At 45.1% G+C, this 20,785-nt stretch overlaps 1 protein-coding gene across 3 annotated transcripts in view; it reads left to right on the top strand.

Annotated features, from left to right (window-relative positions):
• LOC119178235 (beta-hexosaminidase subunit alpha) overlaps nt 1-19,064 on the top strand; it is a 59,434-nt gene extending 40,370 nt beyond the window's left edge. For all 3 annotated transcript variants that reach the window (XM_037429430.2, XM_075887262.1, XM_037429429.2), the window contains exons 10-14: nt 2,900-2,972; nt 5,026-5,197; nt 11,625-11,715; nt 16,412-16,516; nt 18,719-19,064. In XM_037429430.2, the coding sequence (XP_037285327.2) occupies nt 2,900-2,972; nt 5,026-5,197; nt 11,625-11,715; nt 16,412-16,516; nt 18,719-18,782 (505 nt within the window). In that variant the 3' untranslated portion in view covers nt 18,783-19,064. The remainder of the gene's footprint in view (nt 1-2,899; nt 2,973-5,025; nt 5,198-11,624; nt 11,716-16,411; nt 16,517-18,718) is intronic.
• The last annotated feature ends 1,721 nt before the right edge of the window (nt 19,065-20,785 follow it).

Raw genomic sequence — 20,785 nt, 5'->3', positions numbered from 1 at the left:
GTGGCTCCTAAGGGCTATTTATAGAACACTTCCCGGACGTACAAGAGGAATTTTTCCGTTCAATTTCACATTCATAACATATCTAGCTTACACCCCTTCAGGCTACTACGTAGGCGCAAAATGGAGTTTAAAAAGTCATGACAGCCTATGCAGTTTTGGCTCTTTAAAGTTATTTGAATACTATTGCCGACACCGTCACAGAACACGCTGGATTTTAACAGCGACCCACACGACCAATAAATGATTTATGGTCAATTACCAAATACTTCTCATATAAATCAGCTAATCACAGTGCATATTAGTTTCACGGAAATAGATAACATGCGAATATTGCAAATTCTCACGTGAAATTATCAGTAATGACCCTCGCTAACTTAAATCTTTCTGCTTTAGTGGATATTTCCTTCTATTCTTCTTATTGTTATGGCTAAACTGACATCTCCGCAATTATGATTACACATAATGTAACTACCTGCATGTTTACGTGTGTACTGGCATACGTATATTGATATATGTTTAAATAAATACTATTGCTCTTGGTATGAGCAAACGGTAATGTTTACTTTTTTACGCGTTCATATGAATGCACAACGTCCTTATAGTATATATGCATCAAACCATAGTCCGGCAAACCTTGTGGAGCTCACACACGGAATATTTCTCGCACATGAACTCACTCGGACTCAAACTCAATAAGACCGAGACGCGAGCCTGAGTCTGAGGCCCGTATTCACAAACCAATGTCAACCTTACCTCGAGTTGTCCTCATCGGTTTTAAGCCGTTATTGCACTTGCTGAACAAAGTAGGCTACCATACATGAACCAATCTCGTTCTTATGTTATTCACTGTTACAATTTCTGTGCCCTTATAACGCACGTAGAGAGTACACAAACTTGAGGAAACTGTGAGGAAATGCCAAGGTTGGCTTGTGAATACGGGCCTGAGTGAGTCCGAGTGAGTCGACTCATGAGCCCGTTAGCCTAAAAGTATGTTCTTCAACCATGATGTCAATGCTCTATAGCATCAATATCTCATGTAATAGGTACTCTTGTGCCTTTTCATATACTACCTTCAAAAATGAGTTTTGAATGCTCGTAAACCAGTAAGGTCAGGTTTTCTTGAAAACGATAACATATGATAAATTTATAAAGAACTGCCTATAGGAAAAGTTGGCGGCGGATGGGGGTTGTCATGGCTGTACCACCGTAAATAACGCCTCTGATAAATAAGCCTCGAAATGGTGTTAAAGAGACACTGATTTGATATGCCTGCAGTAATAGGCGAGTATAAACGTGAATGTTCAGGTAAGGCTGATAGTAGTGCTGAAGATGAGTAGATATGACCATAAGTCGGCAAAAGAAAGTGAAAAACACACAGATTCAGTCAACAAATATATCACGCTCTTTGGACTCAGTCTGGCTCACACTCACAAAAACTTTCTTCAACCGGACTCACTCGGACTCAGACTAACGAAATTATTACTCACTTAGACTCACTGAAGACTCACGGCTCCATATGAGTATGCGTAAGTCGACACATATTTGAGTTCACCTACCTATGCATCGAAGTGTAGATCATGTGCTTCGCTACTGCTACCTGTATGGCAGAGTGAACTTTGTCAAGCTGATTGTCACTTTGGTTCCCTCCCGCATTCACAATTCTTGAAGAGCAAACCTCGAGGTAAAACGTCGGGTGTGCATGAAAGAAAACTCTCCGCGCCACTGCTCATCAGCTGCGCCCAGCGACGGATGCAGTCTGCACAACCACCGCGCCAAGTTAGCCCACCGCATGAACCGAAGACGAGTGTTGAAAGGCCCGCGCTTGTACAGGGGGCGCAAACCAGCTTTGCACGTTAGTTCCGGCGCAGGACATTGGACATTCTTGCGTTGTATGTGACCGGCTCTGGTTCATTCATTCATTCATTCATTTTTTTACCTCAAAGGTCCCGGTTGGGATATTACATGAGGGAGTGGGTATTACAAAGGCTAACAATATGATGGTAGTTATGATGGGATAGTTTCGATGAGCCGTTTAAATGCTTGGGTGTCGATGATGGTGGCGACTTCGGTGGGCAGGTCATTCCAGTCTTGAGCTGTGCGCAGGAAAAACGATTGATGAAAGGTCACAGTATGGGCTTGTGGTGGATATACTGCGTTACAGTGACTGTTGCGGGAAATGCGGTGGGCTCTTCTGATGTATGGGCTATCTAAAGGCAAAGAATCTGATGTATGGGTTATCTAAAGGCAAGACTGCACTTTGTCTGCGTCGAGGATAGAACAGCCAAAAAGGTCACGTTAAACTCTTAAGGTCAACCAGTTTCATTCCACCTTCAGCTTTACACAACTCGCTCGCTGGATTTCGTGCCGACTGGTTGTGCCCCCGTGATCTCCGACGACAGCGCAGCTCTGGCCGACTGGCTCGCTTTATATACGCTATCTCCTGACGCTGACAACACCTCTCGCTGAGTGGTGCCCCATCCTCAGACTCTTGCTACCGTCTCCATCTTTCCTATGTTCTTATTTCCGTATGTGGGTCTCTCTGTCCCTGCGTTATCTCTATCTCTATCCCTTTAATCCCCCCTATCCCTGTTAATCTCTCCTTACCCCCATCCCTCGAGAGCCACTGTTGAGGCGTCGCATTATGATGTAGACAGTTACGGGGCTCACTTTTATCTTCTTCTTTTTTTCACAACTACTTACAAAGCTTTACACGGCTAGGTTAATACTCTCCATTTTCATGCTTTGATGTCAAGTAAACAATAATAGTATTAGTGTGCAAAAAATTATAAGACTGGCATGAGTTCTGGAAGTGCTGACAGAGTTGTTTACTTGTAGGTGTGTGTCTGGTCCTCAAAAGCGGCCATTTTTGTCAGAGTTCTACGTGTGATCGCATTTGCAGGTTGCTGAAGATCGTGCAAGGTGTACGGAAAAGCTATATGGTCTGGCAAGAAGTATTCGACAATGGCATTGAGGTAAGCGGCAGCATCTGACATAATTTTTATGGCGCAACATTGTATTTGTACTAATTATTAGCGGTGGGGTAAAAAAAGGTTCCTACTTCATAGAAAGCGCAACATTCTTTCACGTTATTTCATTACACATTTCTTAATATGATTCTTATAGTCTATAGTATATGTTCTATGTGAACTTTGTAGACTCACTATGAACCAAAGCCGTTTTTCTTATTACTGTTAGCACTCCTTCCAAGCTGTTCTTGTGTCACTATGCATGACACACATGTGAGAAATGCTATATTGTTTTGTGACGCTAAGATCAAGTACTTCCAAGCTGGGCTGGTGCAAGCAGTGTTAAACTGTGACAGCGGAACAATGAAGTTAGAGATGGCGACGGTGGTTTCCTGCAACAGAGTCTACAGAATGACTGTGATACCCCCAAAGATGTATTCCAATGACGGAATATATCGCAATTCAACCCCGGGGATCGCGTATTACGTCATCATACGTCACCCATTCCTGTGTCCTTGCTTGGTCCGCGTGGAGCGTTTCATGAAACGATGGAAGTCCAGAGTACAGTTGGGATCCTCGGGGATCAATGCCGAAATCCTCCCTTGTGGCATCAATTCTCCCCCGTTGTGTAATCGCTGCGTGCGAAGGCATCCAAAACACGTCACAGGGCACCTGACTGATCCGTCCGTGATCATGTCCGTCATGTGATTACAGCTTAAGGATTTTATATTTCAATGGTAGTGCAGTGGATAATGAAACTTGCAATAAAGTGTAAAAGTAATAAATGTTATGCTGCTAGGCAAAGTGCGATGGTGGTACCCGCTACAAAATTCGAAAAGACTCCCAGATGAACTTAGCAAAATATAATGTCTACTATCACATCTAAAACAAAAAGATGGTGCTGTTGTACCATCTTTTAACAGATTCGCATAAGGAACAGCTCAGACTTACTTCAAACACATAAATATCTTGCGACTTGAAATAAAGGTTCACATTGTTTAGGATCGTTAAAAATATTAACAGAAAATCTCATGTAATTCTGTCAAGTTTGCCGACAACACGATCTCCTACCTACCCGTAAGGACTATTTAGAAACACCTTCCACACTGATAGCCTACTACATGACCATAAGACGACACAATCAAGTTAATTCATCGAATAAGAAACCATTGCTTTCAATTTTACTGCGCAAGCACACAAACGGCTTTGGTTGTTTCTTGGTATTAAGACACATAGTTTTGTGTAATAATATTTGAGGTTTTACATCAGGAGACTGTGATATGATGATGAAGCATGCTGTAGAGGAAGGCTCCGGAAATCGCGACCTTGTGGTGCTCTTTGATGTGTGCTGACATTGCACAATACACGGTTTTCTAGCAGCTAGCTTCCACCAAAATACAACCCGTGACAATAGAATCAGCAGCAGAGCATTGTAACCACTTCAGTACACGTCAGCAGACAAGAATCCCAGTTTAAATATAAAATAACCTACATGTTGCCTCAAGCATTTTTCTCAATCGGTTGGCACACTGCATGTGCTTGAAACATTCATATTATAGATTTCCACCGTCTAGTGAAAAAAATTTCACTCGAGACTACTTTGTGCCAAGCGCAAAGCTTGACCATCCTCGTTTTTTTATAGACTATTCGTACCGAGCGTTGGTTCAAGTAAGGCTGAAAACATGAAACCACCACACTTTGCTGATCAATGGCATCTGTTCTGCTTCAAGACTATTTCTCTAGGCTCAGTACTATATACAAGCTGGGAGTTTGAGTCTTCCTATGTATGAGTACAAACAAGTACGCCCGTAAATTTAAACCGCAAAGAAGAAAGCGCTTGGAGTTCATGATATCGCAGAATCAGGCCATCGCTTTAGAAAGCTTATTGCTGATGGAGAATTTTACTGTCTTGAAAGACGGCATTTTATTATTAATAATTTTTTATACCAATTAGCCTTTGTTGCTGAATAATGCTGATTACAATTGTGAGGCTAGTTTGTTCACAGCTCATTTCGTAAGATGCGAAATATGGCTGACAGCGCAGTGCATCTTCATGCAGATTGCCCCGGACACTGTGGTGCATATATGGCTGCATCCTCAGGAAGAAGAATTGAGTGCCGTGACGAGAGCCGGGTACAATGCCCTGTTGTCCAGTTGCTGGTACTTGGACTACATTAGCTACACCAAGGACTGGAAGAGGTACTACGGCTGCGATCCACATGACTTCACAGGCAAGTCAGAGTCCTTATGAGCAAATATTGTCACGGGCTAAGTAGATGCCTGAGGATGACGACGACGAAGTGCTGAACGGGAACGTGCTCGGACTGCAGCAGCATCGTACGCATTAGCTCGCCAGTATATTCGCCAGTACGAATTTGCTCACCAGTGTATACTTATTCCCCGTAACATCATTGGTGGAAGGTGCGGGGTACCACTCGCTATACAGCCCAACGAGCTGGATCTTCGCAGCGGACGGCGCATTGCAGCTACCACGATGACTGACCAGGCTACTCAATGTCAACAAGATCCGTCAGTTCCGCAGCCGATCGTTGTGGTCCAACCTCGTGACCCAGGTCCATTCAACGGCACAAGTGGCATAGACGTCGATGACTGGCTGGTTCAATATGAGCGCGTCAGCAGCAGCAACCATTGGGGTCCGACGCTTATGTTGGCGAACATCATCTTCTACTTGCATGGCACGGCAAAATCTGGTACGAGACACATCAAGAAGAGTTGACTAGCTGGGACGTCTGTAAGCAGAAATTGCGCTATCTATTTGGGAAACCCATCGGACGTCAAGTGGCCGCAAAGAAAGAGCTTGCGACTCGTGCCCAGACATCCACAGAGCCGTACATCGCGTACATCCAGGACGTATTGGCTTTGTGCCGCAAGGTCGACAAGGACATGCTCGACGAGGACAAAGTCGGACACATCCTGAAAGGAATTGCGGATGACGCCTTCAATTTTCTCCTGTGCAAGGACTGCTCGACGGTGGAGTCGGTCATCGAAGCATGTCGTCGCTTCAAACAGGCAAAAAGTAGGCGCATAGTTCACCGATTTGACCGCCTTCCCAACACAGAGGCTACGTCCTCTTGCGAAGATTTGCCCACACTACACCAACCACCAGCGCCAGAAAACGTCACCAGAATAGTCCGTCGGGAACTCGAGGCTATGGCTCCCGCTATGTCTAGCGTCAGCGCGCAAGGACACAACCTCGATGCTGTTTCAATGATACAGGCCGTGGTTCGCCAAGAGATCGCGAATATGGGTGTTTCGCCACCTCATCAAAATGCCCCTGCTACTTCCAGCTCGGCTCCAGTCGTTGCGGCTGCCACTCCGAACCCCACGTTCACGCCACGACGAAACTCAGCTGAATGGCGCACTCATGATGATCGGCCCATATGTTTCACGTGCCATCGGATAGGACATATCGCTCGCCATTGCCGCAGTGGTTGGACCTCATCACCTCGACCGAGCTTCTATGACTGGCGGCCCCGCTCTGAACGTGCACCTTATGCCCCGTCCTACCGTGCTGAGACAGGTGCAGAGCATAATCCAGAACGTCGGACCAACCGCTCGCCATCGCCCGTGCGTCGTCAGTCACGCTCGCCCCAACCCTGCCGTTCTCGGTCTCCCTACGACCGTCGCTCGGAAAACTAGCCGGTGCAGCCCCCGGAGGTGACGCTGCATACACGACTCGGACTGCAAATCCTCTGATTACTCCCGACCAGCGGTGCAACCTCCTTACAATTCTCGTTGATGGTTTACCTATAACTGCTCTTATTGATACCGGTGCACAAATATCTGTGATGAGCTCAGACCTCCGCCGCTGCCTCCAAAAAGTTCTGACGCCTGCGATTGCACCTACCGTTCGTACAGCGGATGGGAGTACTCCTGCTGTGCTTGGAATGTGCACTGCGCGATTAACAATTTCTGAGCATCAAACTTCAGTTCTGTTCGCTGTACTGGAAAATTGCCCTCATGACCTCATCCTTGGACTCGACTTTCTGACTTCACACGCTGCGCTCATTGACTGTTCCAAAGGTCTTCTTCGGCTCGAACTACCATCCTTTTCGGAGACCGTCTCTACCAGCCCACCTCGTCTACGCTCTATCGATTTCCTTAGACTTCCGCCGCAAGCCGCAGTCCAAGTCCAACTCTCGCCATATCCTGCAGTACCCGATGGTGATTATGCTGCTGCCCCAATTTCTGACGTCGCCATGACACGCAACGTTGCACTCCCCAACACGGTGGTTACCGTTAAGGACAACCGAACTTCGTTTCCCGTCCTCAATTTCGGCCTCTCAGCGCAAGTTATTCCTCGCGGCATGTCACTTGCGCATCTTACACCACTGGTCGACCACACAGTTTCGGCTCTAACCACTGATTCGTCACCCGATTTTTCATCAACATCGTTCTCGTCACGTTCCTGTTCCGACCTTTTCAAGCCAATGCTATGTGACACGCTCACCTCTGAACAAGTATCTGCTTTCTGCTGTGTGCTTGCTTCTTATCAGGACATCTTTGACTTCGGCGACAGTAATTTGGGCCAGACATCTGTGGTAACCCATCGCATCGACACCGGTGACGCTCGAACCATTCGCCGACGACCCTACCGTGTGTCAGCCCCGGAGCGTGCTATTATACAGCGAGAAGTCGATAAAATGCTCGATAAGGGCATAATCGAACCCTCATCTAGTCCCTGGTCCTCACCCGTTGTACTTGTTAAAAAGAAGGACAATAGCTGGAGATTCTGTGTTGATTACTGCCATCTCAACCATATTACCAAGAAAGATGTCTATCCCCTACCGCGCATAGATGATGCACTCGATTGCTTGCACGGTGCAAAATATTTCTCTTCAATAGACCTTCGCTCAGGCTACTGGCAGATCGCTGTGGACGACAAAGACAGAGAGAAGACGGCCTTCGTGACTCCTGATGGACTTTATCAGTTCAAGATGATGCCTTTTGGATTATGCAATGCCCTCGCGACATTTGAGCGCATGATGGACTCTCTCCTTCGAGGCATGAAGTGGACCATCTGCCTCTGCTATCTTGACGACGTTATTGTTTTTTCGACTACTTTCGACGACCATCTTACCCGCCTGTCCGCAGTGCTTGATGTTTTTTGACGTGCCAACTTGCAACATAACTCGTCCAAATGCCGCTTTGGGCAACGCCAAATCTGCGTACTCGGCCATCTTGTTAACACTGCGGGCGTTCAACCAGACCCTGCGAAAGTCCGAGCAGTTCGCGACTTCCCCACAACCCGCTCAGCCAAGGACGTCTGACGTTTTCTGGGACTGTGCTCCTATTTCCGTCGTTTTGTCGAGAAGTTTGCTGAAGTAGCCCGTCCTCTAACCTGCCTCCTCAAAACGGATGTCGCATTCACCTGGGGCCAACAGCAAGCAAACGCCTTCTCGTCGCTCGTTGACATTCTCACCAATCCACCAGTCCTAGCACACTTCGATCCATCTGCCGCCACGGTGCTTCGTACGGACGCCAGTGGCGACGGCATAGGCGCAGTGCTCGCGCAGCGGCAACAAGGCATGCACCGCGTCGTCGCGTATGCAAGCCGACTGTTGTCGCGCTCGGAACAAAATTATTCCATCACAGAACGCGAGTGCTTAGCTCTCGTCTGGGCCATTGCCAAATTCCGACCGTACCTGTATGGCCGACCATTCTCAGTTATTACCGACCACCATGCGCTTTGCTGGCTCTCCTCACTGAAGGACCCTACCGGACGCCTTGGTCGCTGGGCGCTGCGCTTACAAGAGTACACTTTTTCCGTATCCTACAAATCCGGACAACTTCACAAGGATGCCGACTGCTTGTCCCGTTACCCAGTCGATCCTCCTGACACGAGGGAAGATGAGCAAGAGGCCCTCGTTCTTTCCATTACCGACTTCACTGACATAGCTGCTGAACAACGCCGCGACCCCTCTTTGCGTGCTATTATCAATGGTCTGCACTCTCCCCAACCTGAACACTCCTTACAACTGTTCGTTCTTCACAACGACATCTTGCACCGCTACAACACCCGCCCTGATGGTGCTGAGCTTTTACTCGTTGTTCCTGTGCATCTTCGCTCAGACGTTTTGGCCCAGCTGCATGATGCCCCCTCCGCTGGACACCTAGGGGTGTCACGCACGTATGACCGCATTCGCCGCCGATTCTTTTGGCCTGGCCTCTACCGTTCTGTGCGACAGTACGTTGTGGCATGTGACCTCTGCCAGCGCCGCAAGACACCTGCCCTGAGACCTGCTGGTACCCTCCAGCCCATTGAAGTACCAGAAGAGCCATTTTCCCGAGTCGGCCTGTATCTTCTAGGACCCTTTCCCGTGTCGGCCACCGGTAATAAGTGGATTGCTATTGCTACCGACTACGCAACGCGGTATGCCGTTACACGCGCCCTCCCCACCAGCTGCGCTACTGATGTAGCCGATTTCCTTCTTCATGACATCTATCTGCGTCATGGTGCTCCTCGTCAGTTGATCACCGATCGCGGCAGCTGTTTTCTATCTAAAGTAGTCGACGAGCTCCTGCGATCCTGCTCTACCCACCACAAGTTCATTACAGCGTACCATCCGCAAACCAACGGCCTCACGGAACGCCTCAACCATACCTTGACAAATATGTTAGCGATGTACGTCTCCAAGGATCACAAAGATTGGGACATCCATTTACCTTTCGTTACCTTCGCATACAATAGTTTATGTCATGATACAGCTGGATTTTCCCCTTTTTACCTACTGTTCGGTTATGACCCGCCTTTGCCCATGGACACCATGCTCCAATCTGACGCCCCCTCATCGACTGCTTATGCTCGTGATGCCCTGGCCCGAGCTGACATCGCCCGCCAAGTCGCCCGGGATCGTTTATGTGCCTCGCAGCTTAACCAAAAGAGTGCTTACGATCGCCGGCACCACGACGTACAGTACTCTCCGGGATCACTCGTCTTGCTGTGGTTATCATCACGTCGTGTTGGTCTGAGCGAAAAACTAATGTCCCGTTACGTTGGCCCCTACCGCGTCATACGCAAGGTCACCAGCGTGACCTATGAGATAGCTCCACTCCATACCACGTCAGTACCAGCTTCAGTCCCGACCGAAATACTGCACGTCTCACGGCTTAAACCATACTACTCACGCCTCGAAAATTGGTCGCACCGGCACGGTGCTTCTGCCGCCGGCGGGTAATGTCACGGGCTAAGTAGATGCCTGAGGATGACGACGACGAAGTGCTGAACGGGAACGTGCTCGGACTGCAGCAGTGTCGTACGCATTAGCTCGCCAGTATATTCGCCAGTACGAATTTGCTCAGCAGTGTATACTTTTTCCCCGTAACATCATGTGCCTGTAATGTTAACAGCTATGTTTGTTCCTACATTTCACTGTGCTTACCTTTGAACTTGCAAAGCGCACTCATAATAGGATTGTTTCATCAACTTCCTAAATATTATGCACTCTTTTATGATGCAGAGCAGTCATAATTCTGCATCGATGAGACTGACTGTCAGTATATATTGATGGTTGGCCTTGCAAATGCATCACCAATAACATAAGCAATATAACGCCACCATTTACACCTAATTATTTATTTTACGGAGAGCAATGGGTTATACAACAAAGAGTACTTCCTCATAACTAAGCGATCAATTTATTCTGGACAATGGCCATGATTTCATAGCATTAGTGAAAAAAAAGTACTTCATCATTATCCTTTTTTTTTTCTTTTTCTCTGGTGTTCTTTCACGAGTACAAAAAATAGCTGCAGTGGTACTACGAAAAAAGGCCAACTCCACTTTGAGTAAAAAAATGTAGGAATTTTCTACGCGTACTACTAGACGGTTGATGAAAACAACGTACCAATGGTATATAATGTGACAAATAAACATGGGCACAATATTTTCCCCGCATTATGATCAGTGATCAGGGAAATTAAAATATTATAACTTGTGAGGACAAACTAGGATAATAGTGTACGTTGCCACTGCAAATGAACAGCAGCATTGCAGAAAACTTAGCGCTAACAACCAACGAAAAGAGTAGTGTGAACACATATGGTCTTCGAAAATGTTGTCCTTAGGATGAACAGCTTTTCACCCGCCACCTGTGCCTCAAAACCTTAAGTTGCTTTTTTACCTGCGTGCTTGGGAACACGAATATATCGCGCGTCGAAATTTATCCTGTCTGGTTAGCGATCATTTCCACTGCAGCGTTACTACACGCTTATTCATGGGAAGCTACAGAAAACAGGCGTGGATATGTATTAGATATTATGAGGCAATGCCTCATGATATTATGAGGCCCGGAAACTCATGTCCGTTCATGTCACACCTCTTCATGACGGCAATCAATCATGCTTAGGCCACGGCTCTGCTTTTACATCTTCCTTTATGAGCCCTTGGCATCTGAATGTTTGTGTTTGTGCCTGTCCTTGCGACTACTCCTTGTGTTTGTGCTTGTCCTTGCGACTACCCTCTCTTGTCAATCTGTGAATATGTATCTGTTATACACCGTAAGTTATATTCCTTATTTCTTAACAAATAACACTGATGTACAGGTAGGATTCCCGCAGGCTGTTCTGAAACTGCAGTGAAAGCAGGCATATAAATGAAGTAAATGAGAAACCGCGCGAATAAACTCCTACTTGCAGGGACACCCCAGCAGAAGGCTCTCGTCCAGGGTGGAGAAGCCTGCATTTGGGGAGAGTACGTGGATGCCACGAATCTGATTAGCCGCACATGGTAAGTAATCACAGTGGCACAGCGGGACCTTACCGAACTTACAGTAAAGTTCTATAAGACGTTAGGAATTCTTTGTCACTGCTAAAACATGTTCTCGTAAATAATGATGTATAGAACTAGTCGTTCGGGCTGCATACCGACGCTTTAGAAATACCTAAATTTTGCGGTCATTATACTTGGCGTGCACAATGTTGCTTTCACTGAGAATTCATGGTGGTAAACAACGCAGCCAAGTGGAAAGCTAATTCAGTGATCGTGATTATTTCTCTGCTAAACTTTATGCTCGTGTGTGTATGTAAATGTACTGGGCAAAGACAGTAACTAAGTATAAATGTCAGCACGTAGACCATGCACAGCCGCTAAACATCTTTTTTGTTGTTTGGACGTGTCATGGCTTTCACCCAGATTGATGCACTTATCCCCTTTTTTGTTTTTGTTTTTCACTTCAGTTACTTGAAAAGAAGTCTGCCTCATAAAATTAGCATGCCGAAACTGAGTCACTCTGCAGGCAAAGGTGTGAAATGTGTGTGAATGGAAGCACGTCTTTTTATTATCAGTTGAAATAGAAATATTTTCGAACTGGCATTCCATTATCGGAGCTCATAGAGGTCTTATACTTATCCTGTCAAGTGATCGCTTCTTTACTTAGTCTATTGATTGTTCCTATGCTGTCATGAAACCTTCGTGACGCTCAAGCGGCGAACGCTTTGAGATTCACTAGGGTTCTATGGAAACTATATCTGTCGGCTCTGTTATAACAAGCGGGACCTGCTCTTTGACATGTGAGCATGGTGACTGCCTTTCAGAATAGATGGATTGCAGTGGCTCTACGGCTTCATGGAGTTGTGTCGCATAGATCCGTGGTATTGCAATCAATTCACCCCAATTACCCACCCATTCAATACAGAAATGCAACAGATGTCAAATGGCACAGTTGGAAGCTTTAAAATGAGATTGCGTTGCATTCTCATATTTCACGCGCCACTAACATGCGGACGATGTGATATTTCGGCATGCACTATTTCATAAACTTCACTTTAAAAACTGGATGCCCACTATAGCGTTATATATATTTACCGTTCTTGTCTTAGGGTCTTTCTGAGCTAGGCTGAAACCAAAAGTGAGAAAAGAAAGCTTTCAAAATGCTTGAGCGTTGGCTTCAAGAGTAGAATGCAATGGTGTAATCGCCCTCCGTGCTCATCACCTTCAAGTATGCCGCAAGGATAGGAACACTTCTGAGCGAAGTTAACACTGGTTGTCTCGAACTGTCCTTGAATTCCTATTGCAGGCGCAGTTGGGAAATACCCACTACGCCATAATTATTCATCTAGCAAACTTGTAAAATACCTAGTGACGCATCTGTAAGGCGCCGCATGCACCTTCGCAGCTGCAAGTTTTGTGCTGCCTGAAACCACCAGCTTGAAGCGCAACCCAGTGTGAAATAACATTGTGTTTGTCATCTATTAGGATCCTCGTCCCAGTTCATCACATTCTGATAGGATTTTTTAACTAAGTACTTTCAAGCACTAGCGTGGCATAGCATTTTTAGCGCATTGCAAGCATAGGCCTGGCTTTATGGTGGAACACTTGCTTTCCACGCGGAAAACGTGGATTCGATCCTCGGTCGAGCGGAATATGTTTGTTCATTATTTTAATTTATCTTTAACATTCACTCACAGGAAAGCAGTCGCTCACAGGAAAGCAGCAATTTCACCCTCCCCCATCTTCCCCCAAATGGTCCAGTCCAAGAAGAAAAAAGCTAGCTCGGCAATGGATGCGAAAATGAAAATGTAGTGACGAGGTGTTTCTCACAGCCGCCTGACATTTTTTTTCTGGGGTAAAGGCCAGAAACAAATATTTTTCTTAACGTAAAGTAAGAGGTCCTCGGTCACCATTATCCAGATAAAAACATGCGTCACCATCATTATGCCCATTACAAACAACTATATATATATGGAAGCTCTGAATGCTTAACCACACGAGATAGGATTTCACACTCAGCTTCACGTAATTAGTGTAACGCATAGTGTTTCCTATATATCCACCTGAGAGAACTCTGGCGCTTGGGTCTATGGGAGCTGCAATGCACAGCGCTTCAGCGACCATGGGAATGATGGGTAGTACACGGATTTGTCTAATGTTCTTACTTTTGGCTCCGTGTGCGTTCGTGTAGCTTGAGGATGTTCTGTTAAAAAAAACACAAATCAGCAAATGTTCAGTGGTTGCGCTACACCTACTGAATTTTTAGGCTTACCATTTCAATTCGAGCCATGAAGTTCGAAATGGGTTGCTCTTTTCTTCGAAACGAAACCGGAACAGCCACAAGCACCATTCGCCACCCACAAGTATGAAGACTAGGCAAATCTGTGTACTGTATACACATCAATACCATCGTTACTCAACAACTGCAGTGCCAGAGTCCCCTCCAGTTAATTTTAGGAAACTCCATGAAATGAGAGGCATGCCTTGTCCCTTATGCACGGTTATGAGATCTACGCCTAAAAAAATCTATCATTATTCTTGCTTAAAAATTGTGGGAGACAGCAGTTCACGCAAAATCATGAATTCTCCTAAACGATGAATATTTTGACTGAGTGTTTCTAGAATACTAGAGAAAACTCCCAAAGACAACAGAGAAAGAGGTAGGACAGCCATTAGACCCACAAATGTTTAGTCGACAAGAAGGAGAGATAAACATAGACAAATTTCGTCAACGAAAATTTACCGTGGACTATCTGTACCGCCTGCTGAACATGAAGTTTGCATATTATTCTTCTCCCTTCCCTCTCCCCCCCCCCCCTTTTTTTGGCAATGCAATGAATGGAGTGCTAATACATGCGCCACACACGCTGTGAAATTCAAGAGCATCTGCAATCCCCCTTTCTCTTTGTTGCCCTTCCATGTGCAATAAAGTGGCGTCATACACAGGGACACAAGTCTCGCACTTACTACAGTGCATAGTCACAAATCCATCCGCAGCCAGTGGCAATCTTCGACAGTACACTTCAAAAGGTTTCGTACCATTTCAGGGCAGTTTCGTAAGTTCGCAAATCGCACACCTGAAACTGGTGGTGCGCCGAACTTTTTTCTCATACACGACATTTCCTGTAACCATAAACAACGTGCTTTTTTAAACGAGCGGAATATCGATGCGTCTGAGTCAACAAAATTGTGTCAGGTATTTTTACAACACACTAAGATCCTGGTATCGAATCTGGCCGGGTCAGCCGCACTTCAGTAAATGCGAAATGTTAGAGGACAGAGTACTTGGGGTTAGGTGCAGCTTAAAGCACGCCAGATGATCTACACTGAAGGACACATTCGCTATGGTGTCATTCATAACCATATGATCGTTTTCAGACGCGAAGTATAAACATTTATTATTATTTTTTTTTTACTTTTGTACAACAATGGCAAGAACAACTCGCCTTCTAGATATTTTTTCAGGTCGCGCCGTCCATTTCACGCGACCAGCTGCACTAAATGAAGTTTGGTATGTAAAGTTGTCCAATTACAAGTGCCCGTTATATTTTCAAGCAATATTGTTTCGCTACTTTTGACTCTTTCACAAAGTAAGTTAGCTTACCTAGAAAGTAACGTGTTTATGACCACACGTTTCATGCTGAGGCCTCTTGTAGAAGCCACATTCGTTGGTGTGGCGCAAAACGTTTTTTTTCATCATTATTAATAATAATAGAGCACATTCGGCAAACATTCTAAAATCATGACTGGCATATTGCCACTATCTCTAAAGAGAAAAGTATAAGACTGCTGCATGCATCCTACTGGTACTTACATACGGGGTAGAAATTTACCTAAAGCTTTACAAAGAGGGTTCAACTTTAGTTTAGGATGATGTAGCAAGAAATGGAAAGGAAAGTGATATGTGTAACACTCAGGGGCATGAAGAATGCAGAGGGGGTCAGGAAACAAATGGTTGGTAAGTATATAATAGTCAAAATCAAGAAGTGGTCATTGGCAAGGATCGTATAACACGAAGACAACATAAGCACTGGTCATTAAGGATAGCAGACTGGATTCAAAAAGATTAGAAGTGAGTGAGAGGGAGACAGAAAGTTAGGTGGGCAGATCAAATTTGGAAGTGTGCGGGCATAAAGTGGCAGCAACGAGCACAGGACAGAGTTGACTGGCAGAACATGGCAGAGGCCTTGTCCGGCAGGGGGCTGAACAACAACAACAACAACAACAACAACAATAACAACAACAATCACAACAATAATAATAGTGATAATAATAATGATAATAATATTATTAATATTATAATAATAATTTAAGATTTTTAGCTGCCAAACCACGCCGGAATTGTAAAATACGCCGTAGGCTGTAGCAAAACTGCCAGTTGGGCTAGTTGGTAGTAGTTCATTGTGAAAGTATGAAGTGGGGTGCCGTAAGTAACAGGGACTCTGTTGTTCTTCTCTTCTCTAGTCTTTGTTACACACTGTATCCCACTTCTATCTTTCTCAACGGTACGCCATACGACTCAGTGAATTTCTATTCTTTTCTAGCGAGAACTGACAACGCAAGGTACATGGGACTCAAGCAATTCGCCTTTGCCTAAATGCGACAGCAGCCGCCGATATCGAACCTGCGTTTTAGAGTCGGCAGGTTTTAGCTTGTACGTTAAAGAACAGACAAGCAGAATGAGAATTACAAACCTCTTACTTTCCTACCTTAGGCCCAGGGCATCTGCAGTAGCCGAGAGACTATGGAGTCCGGCCTCAGTAGAGTACACGGACACAACAGCATCCCGGTTCGAAGAACAGCGTTGCAGGATGCTGAGGTGAGTACGTAACCCTAGAGTGCACGAAAAAAAAGGACAGAACGGAACAAGTGCATTTATACAACAACTTTTACAGTAGCATCAAATCATGAACGAAACTACTAACCATCTATGTGGATAGTCTTCTGAAAAAAAGACAGAGACATGGGCTCGCTTTTGCTTTTATGCTTTTCGTGTCCCGCCCAGCTACACAGTTTCTTTTTTCTTTTAGATTACACGCATGCTTCATCTATGAGTATTACCGCTCCTTTCAAGAGCATTCATTTCGCTAGGATCAGATAAAACGAAGACGTGTGTCAGTGGTTATGTCACAGATGTCATTACTGATTTAAATAAACGTATCTCAATGAATAGCGTGACCACTGCCATCACTGCTGTAAAGAGTAAATTAGCGTGGTGTACAATAACAATTCCGGTTTGACTGGTTGCCTTCTGCAAAAGTACATACGAAAACAAGATACTCGAGTTTACTCTTAGTGATAATGAGGCATGTGAAAGTTTATCGCATGCGGGCCCTGGCATTAAGATCATCGGTCAGCCACATCCACAAAGTTTGTTCTCTGAGTGCTAATGTACAATGGCTGGGTGCATTGGTCAACTGTTTAACCATAGAGTGCAGTCATGTACTACAAACAAAAGGAGAGCACTTACTGGAAAGCCATCAAGTCCATTCGGTATATTTGGTGAAAAAGCGCGAGTGGAAGTTTTATTGAAAGTGGGGTAACTTGATAGAATACAGAATTAGAGAAGTGTTGAGTGGGACCCTCATGCAGGACTCTAATGGCCTTAGCAACCAGACTGACTTAGTCTATAAGCTCAATTTACACTTCTATGCAATGAGTGTATACACGAAGTCCTTTGGCAAGGTCCCTATGTGCATATTGAGACTTGGTGTCAATGGTACAGCTTTGCAATAGCACGCATCCTTTACAGCTCTCCCATGTTATCTATGGGACCCTTCGCAGATTGTTGAAAGCGCGTAGAATATTTGCAAAGGAATGACAGGGACAGAGGGAAAGGATGCTGCCCTTCAACTGTTGGTCCCGACCCTTTACAAAAATTTTATGTGCTGTTAAGATTTTGCAATGAACCCATACAACCTAGTCCAAGTATCAACCCTTCAAAATTATATTACCTAAGGAAGTAGGAGTACTACACTAAAGTTGATCGACCTACATTTCATGTTAATCAGCGATCATTTGTGCTCTATTTTGCCTATAATTCGTGTAAAAAACTACGTCTGGTGTGTTACTGTAATGCGCATGACAGTAGCTGTGCAGCCAAATGAATCGAAAATTTAATAGGCTTATATTAATTAGTCTTGTGCACTCTCCCGAGTGCATTCGCTATCACCTTGATAGGAAGCTAGGGAAGCCAGACCTGATCATGGCTTCTTCCATGTTTCCCTACTATCCGGCCGCCTGCTACGATCCTGTCGTCGACGCCTGCTTTGGCGTAACTAGTTTTTTCTTGACCTGAGAAGACTTTAGAGCGTAAAGGTCCATTAAACGGTTCTTTATAGACAAACACTTTTCAAAGACCTACAAAAATTACCTACGCAGCCAGAAAACTATGTCAGGTTACTAATTATTGCATTGGTGTCAGTCTCACCTGCAAGCTGTTTTCACTGGGCGCATGAATTCAGTCTGTCTCCTAATTTAAGTTTTTGTTAGTCAGAAAGATGTAAAATCTTAAGAATATGGCCGAAGTTTAAGCTAGGAAGCATCACGAATATCTTCTATGAAAAGGAAAAACAAGACTACAAACTACTAGCTCCCCCTACCCCCTTCCCCCAAAAAGGCAAGCAAAAAGAAAAACTGGATTTGACACTGAAGTAGAATAATGACCAAAAGGAGTCTATATATATATAATAAACAGGTTACAGCTTTTCTTCACTTGCGAGGAGCCCATTTGTACCATTTCCCTATATACTTTTCCAAGAACACTTGCAAAGTTCTCAAACGAAATCTGATTTCGTCCTAACTTCATTCCATTCATGATGTACGCGTTCATTCACTCTCATTACTAATTGAACCTTTGAGAATATTACTTCGGTGCTGAAGTTCGTACTACTTTATAGTCTTCATTAGAAGAGGAGTAAAATTTTAGTTACCACGCTATATAATGTTTCTAGTAATGCAATGACCATTCAAGTTGTCCGCGCTCACATGGTACTAATACATTCTTTGCGTATCTCTGCAGACGGGGCCTTAAAGTTGAACCAGAAAACGGGCCTGGAGTCTGCGATTGCGACTACCTCATCTGAATGCGACATGTCGTGCAATGCGATCCGTTGTTCACAGTGAAAGAACGAGAGACATACGTGGCTGAGTATTCCAGGAAGGAACATTACAAAAAGGAACATGCAAGAGTACTCTTTCTGTCGCAGTGTGTATAGTACAAGCTTACCAGCTTCCTCAAAGGGAACATCGGCAATTATCAAACTACATGCTCAGATCCAATGTTCGTAGCACAAATGTAGCTTGAATATAATGACAAACAAGGACGCAACTATGTAGTGTCTCATAAATAAATTTTGATTTGTTGATTTTTTGTGTCTTCACGTACGAAGCAGTCTAGGCTATGCCATGAGAGCCACACTTTTGCCTTGAAATCCCGCTGGGAGTGTTTATAAAAGACAAGACAATAAGGTCCCCGCCACCAGTCATAATCCTAATAATCTTTAGTCTGCACGAAAAATTTAGAACCGCAATAGTGACTTGAAAGTTGGTGTTGCGAAAACTAATTTTGTTAGCTAAAATTATATTACAAATTCTGGCCACAAGCAACACTTTACGTTGTTTAGCGATGAACCTGAATAAGTACTTCGAAACAGCGCTCCAATATCAAAGCCATTTGGTACAAGGTTTTATATTCCTCAGTTTTACCGGTGTGCTCCAAGGAACTGTATGAAATTAGATGTATTCCGTGCCATTTACCGCGTTTGTGAACACTTAACAGCAGGGCTGTTTTAGGCTGCCCTCAGCCTGTGAACTACAAACAGAGAGACCATGCAAGCACCGGCACGCACTCTCTTCATCTCCTTCTACCAAAGCGTCCAAACTAGCGCAAGCAGTGTCAAAGTTAACACTATGAGCCAAACTTTATGTCATGAAAAATTGCCATCTACACATTGTTGCGACCGACCTTTGCGGGCACCGGAGATCAGGGAGGAAGATGTCGAAGCAGGAGAAAGGGGAACTTAACAGGTGGTTTACTTACATTATGCACATAGCAAACGCGCTCTGGCCCAAAGCTCTATATTGGAAAGCTCTACATTGAAACGCCCTACATTGAAAAACTCCCCAAGCAGCCCGCGAGGGCTGATTTTAAACAGACTAATTAATTTCCCCAGATCTCTAGATCGGCGAATATGTCCATACTGCACTGTCCAATAACAGGTCCTAGAGCACTGACGAGATCCACTATGCGGGCACCGCCCCCAACATAGACAAATACACAACCCAAGCAGGTGTATGATGCCGGCGATGATGTCTCATCCGGCGAATCTTGCTTCCAGCAAGCGGGGGGTGATGATTCTGTCATCTCGCCACACGGGCCATCCACCCAAGCTGTCGAACACTGGTGGCCAGCCAGGCCCCTTCGAGGGCAGGTACCTGGACATGTGGCGTTGATTTCAGCGTCGACGTCCTATCAGTCGGAGGCGTGGTGGTCCGACGTCCATCTCCGACGGAAACTCGGCATTGTGGCTTTTCCTGGGACACAAAGACGCCACGTGTCGCATTTCCGCGCCAGCTGAGCGACAGCAGTGTTCCGTCGGGTAATTGCCACCACGCACATACCAGTACACGAAAACCAGCCGGGCGTCTTCACGCACATTCTTATTGCTGCAAAGTGAGGCGACTGCCTTTTTTCCGTCGTGGCGGCCGCGGCAAAGGGTGGCTTGCTGATCATAACAACATACATATCACGAATCTATGAAGGAGACGCACGCGGATTCTTAGAAAGAAGTCGCTTAAGGAGGCTATTAATCTTTAAGGTATTAATCTTTAATCGAGCAGCACGACAACATTTTCATCAACTAAAACGCTTTTTATCACAAGAGAAGATTTGGGTTTCAGTTTCGATCTTCGTGCTGTAAATGCGTGGAATAAGCTCTCTCACTTATACCAAAATTTGAAAAACTGTCACATCTTAAAGTTTTCTCCGAAAGCATATCACTACTGTGCAAATCGTAGGTACCAATTGAACAAACACAAGTGCAATAAGTTAAGAAACTATGCAGTAGGCTGTCAATGTCGATCGGCT

This window comes from Rhipicephalus microplus, chromosome 1, assembly GCF_043290135.1.
Source record: "Rhipicephalus microplus isolate Deutch F79 chromosome 1, USDA_Rmic, whole genome shotgun sequence".
Classification (NCBI taxonomy): Eukaryota; Metazoa; Arthropoda; class Arachnida; order Ixodida; family Ixodidae; genus Rhipicephalus; species Rhipicephalus microplus.
Note: the sequence above shows the minus strand (reverse complement) of the source record. Positions and strands in the feature narration are given on the sequence as shown.